The sequence below is a fragment of the Emydura macquarii genome, unplaced genomic scaffold (assembly GCF_026122565.2).
Source record: "Emydura macquarii macquarii isolate MOO-44397 ecotype Brisbane River unplaced genomic scaffold, CSIRO-AGI_Emac_v2 contig_2994, whole genome shotgun sequence".
Lineage (NCBI taxonomy): Eukaryota > Metazoa > Chordata > Testudines > Chelidae > Emydura > Emydura macquarii.
The window spans coordinates 2156837-2177027 of record NW_027133131.1 but is presented as its reverse complement, the minus strand read 5'-3'; the positions used below and the strand labels follow the sequence as shown (position 1 = coordinate 2177027).

General features: G+C 58.4%; 1 protein-coding gene across 1 annotated transcript; it reads left to right on the top strand.

The window, feature by feature from the left end:
• Positions 1-3413: 3413 nt before the first annotated feature.
• Positions 3414-20110, top strand: CS (citrate synthase). The gene is made up of 11 exons (XM_067529769.1): positions 3414-3578; positions 14305-14358; positions 14682-14789; positions 15685-15750; positions 15836-15967; positions 16208-16396; positions 16753-16952; positions 17099-17228; positions 17327-17428; positions 17559-17768; positions 18278-20110. Exons 1-11 carry the CDS (start codon positions 3525-3527, stop codon positions 18446-18448), a joined length of 1416 nt encoding a protein of 471 aa, XP_067385870.1. The 5' UTR covers positions 3414-3524; the 3' UTR covers positions 18449-20110.
• Positions 20111-20191: the final 81 nt, after the last annotated feature.

The following is a 20191-nucleotide window of genomic DNA, read 5'->3' as shown; positions in this document are numbered from 1 at the left end:
GTGCCAAGTTTAAGCAAATATTTTAAAGAGACGTGAACAAATATTGACCCTTCCACACGGCAGGAATAAACCTTTCGCTGAGAGGAGCATGTGGCTCAGGAGACGAGAGGGTTGCAGCATGTTTCATCAAGGTCATCAGGCCAGGGCACCAGGGACTGAAAGTCAGGATCAGCTGATGGGCGCTTCCCTCTAGTGGCTCTCAGCCAAGGTCCTAATGGGGCAGGTCTCGCAGTCACCAAAACCCTCCCCCTGGCTGGTGGAGAGGCTAAGGGCTGAATGGGCCATGGAGTCTGAAGTCACCCCACCCCACCCCACCCCACCATTAGAGCAGGTCGCTCCACATCACAGCTTGTGTGTGTGGCCTGCCCTGCCCCTGCGGCTTAATAGAGGTTGCAAGACTGCCATTCCCCTCCCACTCTGGCGTCCTTTGGCTGATCCTCCCGTCCTGGCCCTGCTTCAATTATCTCCTGATCAGTTGATCCTAGTTCCTTTTTGGTCTCTCCCCTTGCCCAGCTTGCAGTGGGGCTCCCTGCCCCACTGTGCTCAAATAGACCAGCCCCCTTCGCCAGCCCTGCATTCACTGACGGACAATAAAGTAACAGAGAAAACTTCCTAGGTGCCAATGTTTAACCCTCTAATCCAGCAACGCCGCTGAGGCAGACTTCAGCATTTCTTATAGCACGTGCTAGTAGCCGGCATTGAACGTGCTGTCCCAGAGGGACACATCCCTGCCACCCGGGGGAAGTAGGTAAAAATTATCCCTATTTTACAGAGGAGGAAACTGAAGCACAAAGAGGAAACTGTGGTAAAGGCAATAGCAGAGTTAGGAACAGAAGCCGAGACCCGGCTCCCTGGACCCCACTCCCTGCTATAAATCTGATTGAGGGAGAGGGACCAGCCTCTCATTGTAGGCTCAAGACCATGCCCCACCCTTCTATCGAATCACACTGCTTTACTCAGAGGAGGCAGTGAGTGTTGGGAAAACCCAGGGGTGTCCTTAAGGAGTCCGAGGGGATGGAGACCACTTCATCCACAAGCTACATAGGCCCAGAAGGAGCAGTTGCTCCCTCCCGTTGTCTCCCCTGGCCCTTCGTTTCAGACGCTATCAGCTGTGGTCAGAGACTGTAACAAAAAGCCACGACACAGAAGGGTGCTACAGACCTTCTCTGGGGCAGAGGACATTTGGAAGGGTTCTGCTGGAGTGACAGTATTCTCATGCAGCTGGAGGACGCAGCTCTCTTGACCATACATCTGCTATGTGAGGGGCAGTGGGAGACAAGGTGTGCATACCTGGGCACCCCTTGGGAGGCCAGTAGGTGGGTGCAGCATAGGTGATGCAGTATGGCAAGTGGAATACCAGACCAAATGGCCTGATGGTCTGAGCCATTACAGCAGAGGAGGACACTGGGCTAGACAGAGAACAGCAGTCTGATCTGTCAGTGCAGTAGGTGAGATGCCAGACTAACGCGTTCTTATTCCCCATTTCCCCTCCTGCCGCCGAGCTCCCTGTCCTGCTATGTGTTTGCCACATCTAGTGTATCAGCCCACATGGGCCGTGCCCTTGGTGTCATCTTAGTGCAATGTCCAGCGTAGCACTGAGCAGCAACGTGCTCGCTGGCTGATGCAGGCTCTGCTCGTCCGCACTAAGGACAATGCACTTGGTAAACTCCAATCCCAGCTGCATCGTTCCAGGGGAGGAGAATCCACAAATGACTCCGAGCTCAGCTGAGTTGCGGAAAATCAAGATGTGATTTCTCCAGCCTCAGATGGGGGCTTGCACTCAGGAGCCTAGACCTGGGGCTTCGAGCTCTGTTCTCCAGGTGAGCGTGTAACTCAGGAGTCATGTGTGCGTGGAAAGGAGATGGCTAGGACTCCAGCCTTTTCTTCCAGCACTGTATTGGCTCTGCAGGGCTGCAGCTTTCAATCCAGAAACTTGGCAAACGTGGCTTTGAAGATGCAGGAGGACCAGGCACCGGTTACATTTTTAGTTGCTGGTCTGACCCTGATGTCCTGAGCAGGAAATGCACTGCTGCCTTTCACAGCTGGATTCTGACCCATAAAGGCCATACTGGTAATTTATCAGAAGCCCACCACAACTGTACGTGCACCAGAAATAAATGTCTTCAAACCTAATTCTTTCTCATCTTTGTCTCTTGGTTGATTTTCCCATGCGGTTCTTCCACTCTGTCCGACTCCAGCTTACAGTCAGAAGGGCGAATCTTGGCTGCATTTTAGGACCATGCAGTTCATGTTTGTCCATGGGGCTACCCCTGGATGTGATGCAGCAGCCTGCTCTAATGTAAGTCCCTGTTGCTGGACACAGAGCTAGTCCAGGTCTGACTTTAGCTCCCCCAAAATAGGCCTATATTTTTAGAGATGAAGACTGTGAGTTCTATTTCCCACGCTGCATTACCTGAAGGTTACACAGAGACAGGCTCTAGGCCAGTAGGCAGCATTGTAAGTAGTGTTTTCACCTGCCCTGTTTGGCCCTGATTTATCAGTGTGCTCCGAATTTTGCAGGGCACTGGACGGGCAGGGCCCAGGAGGAAAGGGATTATCCCAAAATGATGTGAGAAATTCCCTGACCGTCACGAGGGGGTTGGAGCGTGGTGCGATGACATCACATGACGCAACAGCATCTTGCATTTCGACTCCACAGGCCTTTCGGCACCACAATCCAGTGCTAGTCACAGGTGCTGCACCAGGGCATCTCACTGCGTCTCCCACAACGCTCGGCCACCACGGCTTCATGTGCCGCCAGGATGCTTCACAGCCCCATCCCTGAGACGTCACCGGGATGCTTCATCCTGGCATCGTGAGGCCCTGAGGTAACTTCATGACACTCTGCCGCACCCACAGCGAGGCTCTGAGCTGACGCCATGACACTTCGCCATAGTGAGGCTCTGAGGCGATGTGGTGACATCACCACCGTGAGGCTCTGAGGTGACGCCATGTCATTCTCTGCGCCATAGTGAGGCTCTGAGGCGACGCGGTGACATCACCACCGTGAGGCTCTGAGGTGACGCCATGCCATTGGCCGCGCCACAGTGAGGCTCTGAGGCCATACCACGATACAGCCCATTCTGGGGTGAACTGTTGCCCCCCTTGCACCCCAACCAGCGCTAATGGGGGGAGGGGAAGTCCCATTGGGTTAGGCCGACCTTTCAGGCATTTCGCTTGGCCACCTATAGCCAGGCTCCCTCCCGCCTTCAGTGCGGATCCCCGCCCACCTCTCGCGACGAGGCCCCGCCCGGCTCTCAGCCTCGGCCAATGGCGTGGCGCGGCGCGGCCTCCGTGGGGGGCGTGGCCATGTTAATAACCTCCCCGCTGGGCGGGCGGTGAGTTCGCTCCGTCCCCTCGCCGTGTCGCGCTGCGAGGACCCCTCCCCCCCACCCCTGGGCGCCGCTCCCTCCGCCGCCGCCGCCTAACCTTGGTCCCCGCCGCCGGCCCAGGCCCCCCGAGGCGGCCGCAGCACCCGGCTCCCTCCCCGCCCCCCCCCGCGACCGGACCCGCCTGCGCTCGCCATGACCTTACTGACCGCCGGCAGCCGGGCGGCCGCGCGCCTGCTGGGCGCCAAGGTGAGAGCGGGGCTGGCGCGGGCCGTTTGTGTGCGGTCGTGGGCGTCTGTTGGGGGCGTTTGTTGTGGGGGAGGGGCCGGTCTGATAGTCTTTCCCTCCAAGGGGGTGGGGGCTCGTTGGGGGGTGGGAAGAACCCCCCCCCCCGTTAATCCTCCCCCCCATGCACGGACCAGGCCACACGGCTTCCTCCCCTCCCCCCCGCGTGGGGGTGGCTTGCCCCCTCCCCACCTGTGGCATGGGACGGGGGGGGGCTCCTGCCCCAGACCCTTAGATGGCTGAGCCGCCTTCCTTGACAGGGCTGCAAGCTAGAGCCTTTCCCCTCCCCCCTCCCCCCCCCCCCGCTCTGGGCCTCGGCTTCTCCCTCCCTGGGACTGGGCCACGGGTGGCCCCCAGCGTTGTGGGGGGCCGGCCCACCTCCATTCAGGCTGGGACACTCTGGTCAGAGGTGGAGCGAGGTGTTCAGGTCTCAGCTACTCTCGGCGAGGGGAGGGCGGGGGCTCTTTTTTCGAAGGGGCCTTCGTAGACCCATCAGCCCCACTGGGATGCAGCAGATCTGGAGAGGCCCCGATCCCGGGCGCGTGACCTCGCCTTGTGAAGGAGCGTCTCCTTGCCAGAGGGTAGCAGGACGACGGCGTAGCCGCTTTCAGGGTCGTGCTGGGAAGCAGCACTGCCTGGTAAAACCGCTTTCCCTTTGAGCGGGATGCAGGCAGGAGAACTCACAGGCCTGGGTGTGTGCTGTGGTTCCTGGGGCTCTGCAAAATCGGACCATTGCTCGCAATGCAGGAAGGCTGTATTTGGCCCTCTGCCAGGATAGGGGCTGGGGGAGGGTGGTAAGGCAATATCGTATTGGCCCGGCTTCTGTTGGTGAGAGAGACCAGCTTTCGAGCCATCCTGAGTTCTTCTTCAGGTCCGGGGGACGTTCAGCCACTTTGACTTGGACTCCGGGCCAGCTGAGTTTCATGGCAGAAGCTTAGGGAGTAGCACTCTGATTTTTGGATTATTTTGACTTGCTCCCAATGTTTACGAGAGTTTTTCTACTTGGCTCCTTCCCGATGATTAGTTGCTGAGGATCAAAAATGCCAAATAGGGAGTTCTTGACCCAGGGCCCTGCTGCCGTGGGGGGTGGGTCTGAAAGTTCCCTCTGCGAAGGGAGCCAGTGAGCAGAGAAAATAGTACAAATGGCCAGAGTCCTAGAAGGCTAAAATTAGCACATTCTTCAGTCTTTGACTGAAACAAAAGCCAGATGGGCCAAGCTTATGGTGACCAGAGTAAACCCTTCAGCTTTATTCTCCTAATCCCCTCTCTCCTGGGATTGTGTCTGCAGTTGGTTGCAAAAGGAGGGAAAATATAACCTGGGTTAATGTGGAGGATCATCCCTGCGCTTCTTGGGAGTCATTGCGCCTGCCTCACCCCTAATTCTGTTACATCGGTGTCTGGTGATTTAATGTAATGTCTGAACTGAGCCTGAAAGCAGCAGCAGGATATGCTGAGTGTGATCAGGGTGGGGGAGTGATTGGAAAAATACTGGGCCGGAAGCAGTGGTTGAATCCAGCTGTGTTTAGGATGTGACACATGTTCATAGTTTCTATGCCACAGGGCTCAAAGTTTGCCCATCTGAGGGCCATGTTAACTTCGTGACAGGAGACTCTCCCCACACCCTGACAGCCATGCCGTGTCGCTGTCTATCTCCAATACCAAGGCGTGACCTCTGGAAGGCCCAGGCCTGCCGTGCTCCATCTTGATCCAAGTGACCTGGCTGCAATGCATGCTGGGAGCTGTAGTCTTGGGCTGTCTGTCTTGTAAAGATGGAGGAATTGCATTGTAGAAGCCTCTGATACCTTGTGGTCTACCAAGACATCCCAGGACAGGAAAGCAAGAACTTGGATGAGATTAGCTAGCTGCCAGTAGCGTGTATCCCACAACATAAGGCACCAACGGACAAGGCATGTCCCTGCTCTGCCCAGGCTCACCCATGATCTGATTCCTGACTAGCTGGTGTGATGTGTGGATGACTCCTGTATGGCCTGAGGAGGAGCTGGCAGCTTTTAAATGCCAAACTGCATGTGGATGTGGGAGATAAAAAGCGGTGGCTGTAGCTGGCTGGCTGCTGTAAAAACCACACCTGTTCTTGTGCAACTAACCACTTACCAGGCCTGAGACCTGCCCTGAACCTCCTCTGTTTGAATTTGCTCTGCTCTGCTAACAGTTTTGTGGCATTACCCTCCCCTCACTCCTTGCCCATATTCATATTACCCTTGAACAGTTACATAATTCAGGGAAGCTAACCCTGGGGCCAGCTTTGGCCCATGGAGATGCAGTTTGGCCCAGTGGATAGGGCACTGGTCTTGGGGCCAGGGCCCTGGTTTGTGTTCCTGGCTCTGCCGCTGACGTGCTGTGACTTCGCCTTCCAGTGCCTTGGCTTTTTTTCCCCTCCCCACCTCTATCTTGGAAGAGCCTCTCAGCACTACAAATAGATCAGCCTAACCTTCCCGCCCCCCCCAGGCCAGTCTGTGGAGGTCACTCACTGGAGGAGGCTGGCAAGGGGCAAGACAAGGGCAGTGCTGTGCAGCTGGGAACCTGTGCTCGACCTGTCTGCCTCTGAGCTCCTTGGGTCCGAGCATGTGTTGTCCTATGGCGGCTGATCACACTGTCCTGCGTGCATGGGAAGCCCATTGGGGGAGGGAGGAGAGGCTGGGGGAGCCAGGAGGGGCTGACGGAGAGGACTTGCCAGGAGTTGAAGTGAAGCTCTGAAAGCTAAGAACCTTGCCACTGCCAGCTAGCCTGTGGCAGGTGAGAGGTCTCTACCCGCTGAATGGTGCACAGACGCCCCATGGAGCCGCCTGCTTGTGCCACCCCCAGTCAGTCTTCCCCCAGAATTGCAATGGTAACGTGGCCTTCGGTGGAGTTATGTCCCCGGCCGCCAGGAAAAGGTTAAAACCACCCTGCAGCTTGGCAGGCGTGGCAGCTTTAACCTCGTGATCTTGCCTTGCACTGGGAGGGTGGGGGCTAAGGGTCAGGCTGTGTAAGGGGAGAGCTGTGTTTCCATGAGCAGTTCACATAGTTACCAGTTAAGGGACCCAAATCAAGGGCAGCTTCTGACACTTTAAACATCTGTACAAGGAAATGGGGCTAAAATGAAGCCACAGCTGGCAGCAGCAGGGTGTAATGATCCTTCATGGGCTCTGGAATAAGTAATGACGTGGGGTCTGACTCCATGTGATCGGAGCTCACAGAACTCCAGCAGGACTCTGCTAAGAGATTCGAATCTAAAGCTCCCAGAAGAGGAGTGCTCTGCATTAGGAAGGAAGTGTCCCTGTCTGCAGCTGTTGGATCAAAGGTTCCAGCTGTGATGCTTTATGGAATTCGACCTTGGGATCCCCAGCAGAGCTGGGGTGGGAACCAGGGGTGCTGGCTCCGAGTCCCCTGCTCTAAACTATGTGGCTTGCCCGGCCGCATGCCTGTGCACCAGCAACACGTGAGCGGTTACGTGCAAGGTGGGCATACGACGATGTGGTCCAATGAGAGATCCTTCATGCCGCTGCCCGTCTGCTATCCTTGCCGGGGGAATGGGCTCAGGTAACATGCACGATCATAACAGCCCTGTGCGTTTTCTCCTCTTCGGATCACTTTAATCCTCTTAGCAAACCACTCCCCGGGTCTGGAAAGACCCCTCTGTGGGCAGTCAGTGCTTCCACTACACACACTTCCCCAGTCCCTGCTGTCTTCCACGCCTGTGCCACCTTCTTGCCTAGCTCTGACACGATCAGAGCTTCGGAGATCCCCTTGTGACACGATTCTTGTTATGTGGAGTTGACTTAGTCTGAGAAGCAGCCTGGACTAGCGGGTATGGCACCAGGCTGGGAGTCTGGAAACCTGAATCCTGTCCTGGGTTACCCAGCAGATCAATGGCAGAGCTGGGAACAAGTTGTTCCCCTCCATCTATCTTCTCTCTCCAGACTGTGAGCTCGTCAGGGCAGGGACCATGCTGTGGAGGCACTGAGCCAAGCACAATGGGGCCTGTGGGTATGACTGAGACTCTCCTGCTAGTTTAACCCTTCTTCATATCTTTCTCCTTCCTCTGCTTGTGTCTCAGCGCGTCCAGGCAGGGCTTGTGCTGCGTTAAGCTCTGAAGCACCATGCGAAGTTATGAATTAATAACAATAAACCTCTTCGTTAAAGAGGGCTGGAAATGGGTTTTCCGTCTTGCTCGACCCCTCTACCCTTTAGTTGGGGAGCCTTCTGCTAGCTGGGTGGCCCGAACAGAAATGACTGCAGCCTCGCTGGCCTTAACACCGCCCTGGATTTCCCAGTTTTTGTAGACTTAACGCTCTGAAGGTGACGGCTGCTGCTCTGTCCTTTAGTTGCCCTGCCGCGCTGATGGATTGCAGCGTGTGAACTCCTGCAGGGCTGCACATTGCACCTGCTTCTTGCGTCTGGGGTGTCCTCCCTTCCTGTGTAGCATCTCTTTGCCCATCTTGGGGAGGAGAGAGGAACGCGCTGGTCCATTCAGTCTTGGTGGCTCCCTCTCCCCTGAGACTGCCCACAAAGGAGGCAGATGGGTGTTCATTTAAAAACATGCATGCTTCTCCTTCTGGGGGTGGCTGGAGACCCATCAAACTCATCGATTCATGGACTTCTACGGCCAGGAAAGAGCATCCTGATTGTAGCCTGAGCTCCTGTGTAACAGACTGAACTTCAGCTACCACCCCTGTGTTGTGCCCTAGAACTTGTCTGACTAAACTCACTTCACGCAGGGGCCCCTCGCAGCCAGCAGATGGCTCCTGACACGCACGGGCAGCCTAGAAGCCAAAGGTGCCGTGTCCCATTGCCCGTCCCTCCTGCACAAGGCGTGCGTTTCATGACCTTGGGTTAGTTCTGGCTGGGTTCAGTCTGGATTTCTAATATGTTCCTTTCTCTGATGCAGATGATTCCTCCAGCTAGACCTTGGGGGAAGCCTGTTACTCCGCAACAGGCACGATTATTTTGAGTGCCAGCAGTTGTTTGCCCTCTATTTTTTTCGGAGTGAAATCTTTGCAGTAAAGCAGACTCTGGGAAGAGGCCTTACGGCGAGGTGGGGGGTGCTGGGGGTGGGTGAGTTGGCCCAGAACACATTCATATTCCTCTAAGTCCGGCTCGCCTGCGATGAGAGATGTACGTGACTCTCCTGACTTCATTTGTGCCGCTCGGTGGGTTGGGAAGGAAGTGAGGAAAACGCCGGTGCAAAGCTCAGCGCTGCGTCTGCTCGGCCTGACTAATAGATTGAACTGCATGAAACTCCAGCCTGGGCTTGGTTTCTTCTTCCCTTGGCCCTGGCGGGGCTATTGCTTCGTGCCAGCTGCTCGGCTCAAAGGGACTCTGTAAGAGCACGGTGGCATTGCCAATTCCTGCCCAGCCAGCCTGAATGGAAAAGCTGGGCGCTTCACGGCTTTGCCAGCGACATCCCTCGGGGGCCCTGTGTGTGCCGCAGAATCAGCTGGGTGTGCGGGGGTGTCTAGTTACAGCACGTGGGGACACAGGCTGCCCCATCTACACTGCAGACTCCCATTCCCAGCTCTGCCCTAACTGGCCATGTGACCTCAGACCAGTCCCTGGCTGTGACGTGGGGGTAATACCGGCCCCCCTTTGAGAGCCTCGGCGATGGAGCTGGCCGTCGGCAAGGTGGTGTTTAAAACTAGTTGTGCCAATGTGGTATCTTCCCACACCCCAGGTTGTTAGGGCCCAAGGGTCACCTGCCCCCCCATAACCAGTCCCTCCCCGTTCCTTGCCGGAGCAGACTGCCTGGATTGGGTAACAGTGAACTTGACATTGGGGTGGTGGGTGGCGTCTCTGCAGTGCGAGACTTTGCACCGTGCCTGGAGGATGAATCCCTGAGTGGGCCGGTTCCTGGCTAGCAGGGCAGGATGGGCTCAGACTGGGACTTGGCTCTTTGCCCTGGGGTTTACCAAACACTGAGCTATGTTGGACTGATGGCGGCTGCCCCTTCTCTGGCTGTCTGTTTGCGTTTGATCACCAGGTGATATTGCAGGGCTCTCCTGATCCCTCGCCCCTCCAGTGTTGGCAGGGTCAGACAGCAGCCCTCTCCCAAGGCTGAGCACACACCCGTTAAGCCGGGTTTGCGTCTGCTTGGCTTTTTTTGCAAGGCAAAGCTGGGCTGTGTGTGAGGAGTGGTATCTGGAGTTCCCTGGGACTGTCTGAATGGAGCCGGCCCACACTCATTAGTCCTCCTCAGCGTGTGCAGCGCAGTAGGTGTCGGCCTTGCTGCTGTTAACGGATCAAGATGTAAATCCAAGATGCTCTGAGCAGCATGCCACAAAGGGGCATCTAGTGTAGCCTGCAGACGCATCAGCTCTCTTGGCTTTTTGTGCCATCCCCACGCCCCTTAGAGTGCAGGGCCCGGTGTTTCAGTGGGACGCCTTTCAGGCTGATCTAGACAAGCAGCCAGTCTATTGGCTAGAAGAGCCTCCAGCTTTTAAATAAGACACTGTTTGCATAGGACGGTGAGCTCCGATGGATTGAGCTTCGGGCTATGGGTCTGACTCCTGGTTCTGTTCCCAACTCTTCCCTTTCACCTCTGCTTCAGTCACCCCATCTGTGCAAAGAGAGATCACGCTGACCTGCTGTTGTAAGGTTAGACACGAGGAAGGCGTTGCTATGAACGTCGCTAAGGAGAGAAGTTGGTTTCACTTCTCCGATCTTGGTCAGTGCTTGTTCTGCCCAACCGCTGTCCAGAACCGGGTGTATCTCCGTGCATGGATTCTGCCAAAGAGGATCTCTGGGTCCAGGTGAGGGCGTCGGTTACTTACATACAACCTGTGCAGCATGCTCAGGGACCCACGCCTCCTCTTTGAAAGCATTTTCTGTTTGCTCAGAACAGCTTCCCTGACCTTGGGCATTTGATCTGGGGCTGGCTGCTCCCATTCCAAGTGGAAACCAGGCCATGTTGTTCTGCCTGAGCTCTTCTGTTTGGCTGCTAGATCGGAGCAGGCACGGAGGGAATGCTGCCATCTCAGCGCTGCGCCCCTCTGGGGGACTCACTTTTAGACTCTGCAGTAGTCCATATCAGACCCTCTGCTTGGCACTGACAGCGACTGGACATTGACTCATGGATTTCTATTTAACTGACCTAACTTGATTCCTCCTTTGGGAGCTGAGTTGAAGAGCTGTACCAGCTGAGGTTTTTCTCGGTCTCCCCCCTAATGTGGCTGCAGTTATACTGGTGTAGGGGGGCTGAAAGGAATAAGCTATACCAGTTGCCTCCCTACTTGGCTTGTACCGACAGACTTACACCAGCACAAAACCAGCATATAGACCAGGCCTAAACCGTCTGCGGCTGGGAGAGGAGAAGGGCACAGCATGAGACTTGCAGCTTCTGCCCTGTCCTGGACAGGGTTCCTTCTCCATTTGTAGCCCAGCTGAGCCGACTCTTCCTCTCCCCACCTAGCTTCAGGAGCCTAGGGAGACCACGTAGTGGGTCAAGTCACCCTATCTGCTTCAGAGTGGGCGTTCCCGTGATGTTCTCTTGGGCTCGGGTGCAGACCAGCTCACAAGGCAGGTTCCCACCCTCTCTTGCTTTGGAGAGGGCAAACCTTGGTCCAATCTGTTCTTAACAGTCCGCATAAGCCCCTGCCTGCAGCTCTGAACTCGCCTCTGAAATGGCTGATTTATCCGTCCCCCGTGGCACAAACATCTAGCTGAAATGCCCCAGTCTGGGGCTGAGGTTAGTACTCGAGCTGGGAGACCTCCCCAGAACGTGCAGGTGCTGCAGAAAGCAAGGTGGGCGACTCAGTAAGGGGCATTCACCACCCCAGGGCTGTCTCTCTCAGATGCAGAAAATGTGCAGCCGGCCACATGGGGAAATTTACCTGCCTCGTTAGTCTAGTGTAAGTCCACTTCCCTGTGCAGACAGGCCCTGCGGCCTGGCTTCCTGTGGTCTGTAACCATCCCTTGACACTCTTCACCAGAGCAGGAATGTTGAGTCCAGGCAACAAGACCGGATGTTTTTCTGAAAGCTCTGCCCTGGGAGATTTTTGGGAAGGTTCTCTGGCCTGTGTTCGGCAGGATCTCAGCCTGGACAATCCCAGGGGTCCCCTCTGGCCTTGGGATCTAGGAACCTGACTCAGCTCCTCCTTGGGATTTACCGTCCACCTCACGAGCAGCTCCAGATTTCCATATTCTTCTTTAACCTTTGTGTGGAAGTTCCTGTGTGCTGTGAACCAGCTGCTGCTTCCCACCCAGAGCTGGCGCTCTCAGTGGCTGCTAACATTATCCCTGTGTATCTGTTTCCAAAGCCCTCTGCCCCATTTAACACACACGGTGTGACATGTGAGATGCCGAATAGATGGGATCATTCCACTGTTCCCTGCAGCTAAACAAATTTCTCTGAGAATCTGTTCCTGGCTGTGTTACCAGTTTCCTCTGCCACTCTGAGGAGAGCAGGATGTTCCAGACCATTGAAGTGATCAGCAGAAGCCGGGCCTGAGCAGCATACTGACGAGCCAGTTGTGTACAAAACAAATAGCCAGGGTTTCTCTTCCAGCTACATGGGTGGAGAACAAAGTTTGTGCCTGGGATATTGGCATTTCCCAGCCAACTCTAAACCTTCTTGCTTGTGTGGTTGCCACACGGAAGTTCTGGATTTGCGACGAGAACTCTGACTCCTGCAGCAGCTCTGAGCTCATGGGAGCAGGCAAACCTGTCTGCTTAGCACAGGGGTTCTCAAACTGGGGGTTGTGACCCCTCAGGGGGCTGCAAGGTTAATATGGGGGGGAGGGGTTGTGAGCTGTCAGGCCCCTGTGCATGCCGGTAAGGATGGCATGGCATTGGGGGGGGGGGTCATCACAGCCTGAAATATTTTCAAAGGGGTCCCAGCAAAAAAAGTTTGAGAACCAATGTGAGCGCTTCCTGAACAAAGTTTCAAGTGACCATTTGTCAGTAAAAGCGGCTTGAATGTGTGGGGAAAAGCAGAGGCCCTGCTGGGAGGGGAGAGGCATTCTCCGGCTCAGCTGGGCCTCAAAACACTCTGAACCGGGCAGAACAAAGGCCTTGATTGACTTTCTGTCAGTGGGTCTCTGCCTTTGTTCCTACAAAGAATTGCCGAGCAGGTTCTACAGCACTCGGTGCCGGCTGTACCTGCAAGTCCGAAGTCCTCTAACATGTAGCCTTGGCTGTGCGTGCAGAACTGGAAGTCACTTCTGGAAAGCCTGCTCCTGGGGAGACCACAGAGAGAAGGATTCCCCCCCCCCTTCCCCAAGGACACTCTTACAATAGCTGCAGCACACACCCATTGCTGTACAGCGCTGGTAATCCGGGTCTGCAGTTAGGTAAGGCATCACTTCGTACCAAGTACTCCAGGCATATGGAGGGCACAGATGGGTTGAGTCCGTTGCTAGCCACATTCCTCGGCGTACAGTAATCTGGGCACAGCTCCCTGTCCCGTTAACGGTGCCTGAACTCCACTCAGTCCTAAATCACACAACTTTTCCCCAAATAGATTTTTGCTGACACAGGAAACTGCCACCCACGAGAAGGGGTGTGTGTGTTACTAGTGACTAGTGAGTCATCGTGGGCTAGAATAACTCAAGAAACCTGCTTCCGTTCTTACTCCAGTAGTTACATTTAGGAGCTGGCTAACGAGCTGCAACTAGCCGCCTGTTGTGGGCCACGTGCCGTTTTAAACCGGAGCATTTCAGTCCCCAGTTGACGTGGCAGCTTCCAGAATGATTTTTTCCCCCACTCCCTAACATGTCTGCATTTTACTAAACCCAAGCAATGTTCTGCTGACTGGCGGGCTCTGCCCGGGCCCTACGGGCGTGATGGCGGCTGCTCGTGACTTAGACTGGCTGGGGCCTTTGACCACTGGCGTGTTTCTCTCCTCCTGATCCGATTGCTCTGGGCTGCAGCCTGCAGGTATCCAAGGCTGCTCACCTAGCAGGCTTGGCTGGCGATGAACCTGCGCAGTGCACTCCCCGCCCATGCGCACGCTGAACCAGGGCTGACTCACACTGCTCTCTGAGGGACCTGCCTGAGTCAGCTGCAACTGACACAAATGATCTCTTCCTCCCTCTCTGCCAGGCCTCGCCAAGCATTGGGCTGATGCTGTTGACACCGCTCTTGGGGGCAGGCCCGAAAAGGGAGCGTAGTTGATTCATTCACCCTCTCCTTAGGGAGGGAGAGGCGGACGCAGCTTATCTGAACAAGCAAAACAAAATGCGCTGGTTTCTCCTGGCCTGGAGTTGCTGGCGCAGAGAGGAGTCTGGAACTGAAGTGGGTTTTCCTGGACAAACTGCTCAGGCACCAATAACTCACTGATCGGGAGCTTTGCTTCCACGCGCCCACTCTGACGCCTGCTCTGCCTCGGTGGCACCCGTTGATGGCCTGGCCAGACCCGTTCTGCCTGCTTCTCCGCTGCACACGGATGGGGGCAGAGGAAAATCTTGTTCTTATTTCTGCTCAGCGTGGGGGGAGCGCCTGGGGGACGGGGGACGCCCTTCCCTAAACAGCCACGTTCGGGTTGACCTTTCTCTGTGGGCATTCCGTCCGATCCATGGACAGGGAGCACATCCTGACATGCTGGTTTCCCAGCTGGTCTCAGCCATGTCATAGTGTCTGTGCAACTAGTGACCTGCCTAGTGCAACACTGACATCCGGCACCTACATGCTCTTCTGCTGCATGTCACTGCCAGGCTAACGAGTAAGAGGCCTTTTTTCTCTCTCTCTCTCTCTGCAGAATGCACCATGTATATTCTTCGCTGCCCGACAGGCCAGCTCATCCTCGTCCACGGTGAGTGGAGACCCCTGCCTCCCCCTCCCCCACCAGGCAGTGCACATCTAGGGAGAACTGTCCGGGAACTTCTCCAGTCCACCCCATTCAGCAGCTCCAATGCTGCACGTGCCCTGGTCCCAAAGGGAAGCAATCACAGATCCGCAGGTCAGGTGCCATCTCCTAAATTGTGAGCGAAGCCCGAGGTCCGCGTCTGTCCGGAGTGATTCCTAACCCACACAGTTACCCTCCCTGCAAAGCAGTTCCAGGTTTAGTGACTTTGAGCTCGGCCGTGGTGCAGGGCTGCTCCTCACAGCTCTCTTTCCCCTTCCCCCACCTTCCAGAACCTGAAGGACGTCCTTTCGGACTTGGTTCCCAAGGAGCAGACGAGAATCAAGAGCTTCAGGCAACAATATGGCAACACGGTCATCGGGCAGATCACGGTGGAGATGGTGAGTGCCGCTGGCGCGTCCAGCGCTTGGCCTGCCCCGGACCTGTTGGCAGGACCACTCGTGGCGTCCGTTCAGCTGCTGCTGCCACTTCCACTGTGGGGACAGCTTGTTCCCTCGCTCGGCAGTTCTCAGCTGGGCTGCTGGGGCCGTGAGCTGGTTTCAGGGGGTCCGTGAAGCTAGGCCTGTGTTAGACTGGCTACAAAGCTTGGAGCCCTGGGACCCCACAGCTGGAGACCCCTGGGTGTGCAGTGGCCCAGATGCACTGCTCGGGGTGGGGGGATCTGTCCTGGCCCTCGCGGTATGCCCAGAAACCGAGGAGTGATTTGCTCTTGCCTTAGCGAGCACAAACAAATGTTAAATTACCCAGCCCCGGTCTGGAAATCGGGACAGTCGTAGCTGAGCTGCCTCCCCACGGTTCATACAGCCCGGCGTGGCGGCACCACGGAGACGTGGCTGGAGCCGCTGAGCCAACAGAGCTGGGCTTCAGCTCAGGCAGGAGATGCTTGTGGGGTTTAGATCCTCCTGGAGCATAAAGCCCTGGGCAGAGAGAGCTGCTCAGGAGCCCCTGCATCTGCCAGCCCCTGCCTCCTGTGGGCTTGTGTTCAGGCCGGCCGTGCAGCCACGCTGCAGAGCAACGCGCCAGCCCAGGGGACGGGGCTGTGGCTGAAGCAGCCGACTGACCGTGCCTCTGCTCCGCAGACGCTTCCCAAAGCAGCGCTGGGGTGGGAGGGGCAGCTGTGGTGCTGAGGGGCTGCTCTGCTCCCCGGCGGTGGGGAGACGACTGGCCGCAGTGAGCAAACTCCTGCCATTTGCGCCGGCCCTGTGGGGTGACAGGTCGCCTGGCTGCGGGGCCGGAGTGGCGCTGGGCCCCAGTAACTGACTCTGCCCCTTCCAGGTGTATGGCGGGATGAGAGGCATGAAAGGGCTGATCTACGAGACCTCTGTCCTGGACCCTGACGAGGTAAGGCCTTGGCCGCGCCCCCCCCCCCCATGGGTTTTGCACCCTGCCCTCGGAGGCTGATTCCCTTTCACACCCGTCTCTCTAGGGCATCCGCTTCCGTGGGTACAGCATCCCCGAGTGCCAGAAGCTGCTGCCCAAAGCCCCTGGAGGAGAGGAACCCCTGCCCGAGGGCCTCTTCTGGCTGCTGCTTACCGGAGACATCCCCACTCAGGAACAGGTAACGCGGGGGGCTCTGGCTCAGCCCGGGGTCACCGCCCATGGCTGGGGGAATCTGTGAGTTAAGCTCCTGGTCGCTCGTGGCCTCGTGACTGCTGCAGCCTGTTCTCCGCTCCTGGCCTGGAACGCTGACCCAGCTCGGGGCAGGCCCTGCACCCCCGGCCCCTCTGTCCTGTGTCTGGCGGTGCGTTGAGGGCAGCAGCTCCCCGGCTGACCCCCGTGTGTGCGCTTCCTTCCGCAGGTGAACTGGGTCTCCTGCGAGTGGGCGAAGAGGGCGGCTCTCCCTTCCCACGTAGTGACCATGCTGGACAACTTCCCCACCAACCTGCACCCCATGTCCCAGCTCAGCGCCGCCATCACCGCCCTCAACAGCGAGAGCAGCTTCGCCCGGGCCTACTCTGAGGGCATCAGCCGGGCCAAGTACTGGGAGGTAGGGGCCTGGGCCACCTCTCCTCTCCCCTCTGCGAGGGGCTGGGCCTGCTGAGCTTCCTGCTGCCAGATGTGCTGGGAGGCGTTGGAGAGCGTCCAGGCTGCAGCTCCTGGCGCGGCGTCTGGCCTGCAGTATGGCAGCACTGGGGGGGGAGGGGGCGGCATGTTGCTGTGTGGGTGGGGCTGGGGCAAGGACACGGCTGCCTTCAAACAGCAAACCCTGTGCTCAGTCAGGACGGTGCACGGTCCCTCTGCTGTGCGTGCCCCGCCTGGCTGCCCAGGCCTGGCTCAAAGCAGGCAGGGGATAGTGGTGCCTGGCCCTCTGCGCGGGGCTTGACTTCTCCCCTCTCCCTGCAGTTCATCTACGAGGACTCCATGGACCTGATTGCTAAGCTGCCGTGCATCGCGGCCAAGATCTACCGCAACCTGTACCGCGAGGGCAGCGGCATCGGGGCCATCGACCCCGGCCTGGACTGGTCCCACAACTTCACCAACATGCTGGGCTACAGCGACCCCCAGTTCATTGAGCTCATGAGGCTCTACCTCACCATCCACAGGTGAGACCCGCGGCGGCCCCGAGGGGCTGTGCCATCCCGGTCCTCCTGCCGGCACAAGTGTCTCCCGTTAGGGCCGTGCGGGCTGTAGCAGCCCCCCAGGTCAGGCAGGAGCCAGCTGCTGCCCTCTAACTGTCTCCCCTCTGCAGCGATCACGAGGGGGGCAACGTCAGCGCCCACACCAGCCACCTGGTAGGCAGCGCCCTCTCCGACCCGTACCTGGCCTTCGCCGCAGCCATGAACGGCCTGGCTGGGCCGCTCCACGGCCTCGCCAATCAGGTAGGGGGCGCGTAGCCTGCTGGGCTGGGGCTGGGGGGGAGCCGAGCGGGGCACGTTCCTGGCCTCACCCCAGTGTCGTCTCTCTGCGCCTCTCACAGGAGGTGCTGGCGTGGCTGACGAACCTGCAGAAGGAGCTGGGCCAGGACGTGCCTGACGAGAAGCTGCAGAGTTTCATCTGGAACACGCTGAACTCCGGCCGGGTGAGTCCCCGGCCGTGTCTCTTCTCCCTCCCCAGTCCCTGGTGGGGCTGAGCCAGTAACTGCGGGAGAGCAGGTTGGGAACCGCAGCCCTCGCCCCCCTGGTGCTAACCCCAGCCCCCCGTTGCCGCAGGTGGTCCCTGGCTACGGCCACGCCGTGCTGAGGAAGACGGACCCGCGCTACACCTGCCAGAGGGAGTTTGCCCTCAAGCACCTGCCCAAGGACCCCATGTTCAAGCTGGTGGCCCAGCTGTACAAGATTGTCCCCAACGTCCTGCTGGAGCAGGGCAAGGCCAAGAACCCCTGGCCCAACGTGGACGCGCACAGTGGGGTACTGCTCCAGGTAAGAGGCCGAGCCTGACGCAGCCTCTGGGCGGGGCTCCCGTGCGAGGGACGGGGCCTGTGGGCCAGACACCCCTTCCTCCCCCCTCCAAACTAGGCCTGGGTCTCGCCTGCTGGGCATCCAGCCTGGAGCCCTGCTCTGACTGTGCCCCTCCCGCATGCTCTCCCCGTGCTCGGCAGTCGAGGCTGAGCCCCCGCCGCCCCATGGCCTGGTGCCCAGACTGAGCGTCCTGCTCCTCCCCAGACACCCTGGCATGGGGCTCTGACAGTGCGGATGCTAGAACAGGCCCGAGGGCGGCCCTGGGGCCACCTGCCGTGCCTGTGCCCCAGCCGTCGGCCCGAGGGGGAAGCCCTGTGACGCTTGTTGGATCAAGTGACGACAGCCTGCAGGGACGGAGTGTCTCCCAGGCACGGATCCTGGGGCTGCCCCCCTCCCCCCGGGTCATGTTTGCTCCCCAAGAGAGGCTGGGCTGGCCTAACCCTCTCCCCCCGCTCCTGTCCCCTCTGCAGTATTACGGCATGAAGGAGATGAACTACTACACGGTGCTGTTCGGTGTCTCGCGGGCTCTGGGCGTCCTGGCCCAGCTCATCTGGAGCCGGGCGCTCGGCTTCCCGCTGGAGAGGCCCAAGTCCATGAGCACAGACGGCCTCATGCAGCTCGTGGGCTTCAAATCGGGTTAAGGAAAGGGATGGGGGGGAGCCCACGCCTGCCAGCGCGCCGGGAACGCTGAGAGAGACAGCGACACCTTTTCCTCTCCCAGGGTCTGGCCGGTCTCTGGAATTAAGCCTGTCCCTCGAGGCACTGACGAAGTTTCAGGTTACTTACGGTGTAAATTACGATGAGAACAATCAGCCCCTTCCCACCCCCCCCAGTTTATTTTAGCGGCACCTCAGTTAACTCCTGAGCCGAGCCCAGGGCAGCCCCCCTGGGACCCAGGCCCCCGTGCAAGGGCTAGAGAATCTGCATGGCTTTCCAGGCCAGCCTGCTCTATTCCACCCCCGCCAGGAAAGGAGGGTCCCCTCAGAATCATGTTGTCCCGTATCGTGTGCTGCCTTGTGCGTGTTGCAGGCCCCTCCCTGGCCAGCTGAGCTCCTGGACAGATAGCAAGCTACCTTCCTCCTGCCCGCTTAGCAGGAGTGCCGCGGGGGGGGTGCGAATGCTTGAATCCTTTGCCTTGGTCCTCATTTCCTGCCGCCTCCAGTCACGGGCTCCCGGGCAGGGGCGTCTCTGGGCTTTTCCTCCTCCAGTGGAAGGGCCTGAGGGGGAGTGGGGGGGGGCCATCCTTCCTGTACAGCTGGGGATGGACTCCTCCTCATCCCACCCAGGTAAGTCTCCCCTAGGGACTTGCCCTGCCTCCCCCTGGCTCGTTGCTCCCAGCAGGGGGGCAGTTCTCCCCGAGCCAGGGGAAGGGAAAGGCTTCGGCAGGAAAGTCAGCGGCTGGGTTTTTCCTCTGGCGTCCATGCCAGGGCTTGTGTCCGGCCTAGTGAGGACGCTGTTTCCTGAGCAGCAGTCAGTAGCCGCGGTCCAGTGTTGCTAGCCACCTTTGAGCAGCTGCAGTGCAGAAGTGAACCTGTCTCCTGCCCTTTCTCCCTGGGAAGGGCGCGATACACTCCTCCCCGCCCCGGTTCTTTCTCGGCGTGTTTGTGTGAATTCCCGTGTCCGTAACCACCCCCCGGGCGCTGGGCAGGCTCCAGCCGCAGCCTGTCGCAGCCTTCGGGGGGCTCTGTACAAAATGCAAAATAAATGTTTTTATTAACAAACCCTCCTCTCTGCTGTGTGAGTCGCCAGCGGGCGAGCTGCGGCCCCTGGGGTGAGCCCCACGGCTGGGGCTGGGCGCTGGGGTTAGTATCCTCCGCGTAGGTGTGATCCCTGAGCGGTTCTGTGCCCTATGCTGCCAGCTGGGCAAGCTGCACCCCCGCCTCCCCTTCCACTGTCCCTGCCCCAACCGCAGGGAAGGGGGGCTGGGGCTGCCTGGGGAAAGTGGGGCAGCATGGGTGCCTTTTCCCCTCACGTCCACAGGAGGGCACTGTTATCCTTCCCAAGTCGGCTCCTGTGCCTAGCCCAGGGCTGGGTCCCCTGGGGTGAATGGGGGGGAAACGGAAGGTCCCTCCTTCAGCTGCCAGGGCTGGGTGTTGTTTGGCCAGCTGAGAACAGCCTGGCTCCCCTGGACTGGACTGGACTGGCAGGGACTGGCAGGCAGCAGCGCCGATACGGGGGTGGAGCTGGGCCGCAGCTGCCCCCAGCGCCCTGCAGCCAGGGCAGGCTGTGAGCTGGGCCAGGCTGGAGCTGCTGCCTCGTGCGGTCAGCCCTGAGCTGGGCCCATGTTCCCGGAAGGTTTCTGTTCCTGTAACGAGCTTGTTCCCAGCGTGCTGGGCTGGGGGGGCCGGCGATGCCAGGAGAGATGATCCCACATGACCCCCCAG

Bases quoted from the DNA above. Each gene is read 5' to 3' on its own strand.
- CS (XM_067529769.1), top strand. From the start codon at position 3,525: ATGACCTTACTGACCGCCGGCAGCCGGGCGGCCGCGCGCCTGCTGGGC. The intron at 15,751-15,835 runs GTAAGGCCTTGG...CCGTCTCTCTAG, and splicing joins CTGTCCTGGACCCTGACGAG to GGCATCCGCTTCCGTGGGTA. The intron at 16,397-16,752 runs GTAGGGGCCTGG...CTCTCCCTGCAG, and splicing joins GCCGGGCCAAGTACTGGGAG to TTCATCTACGAGGACTCCAT.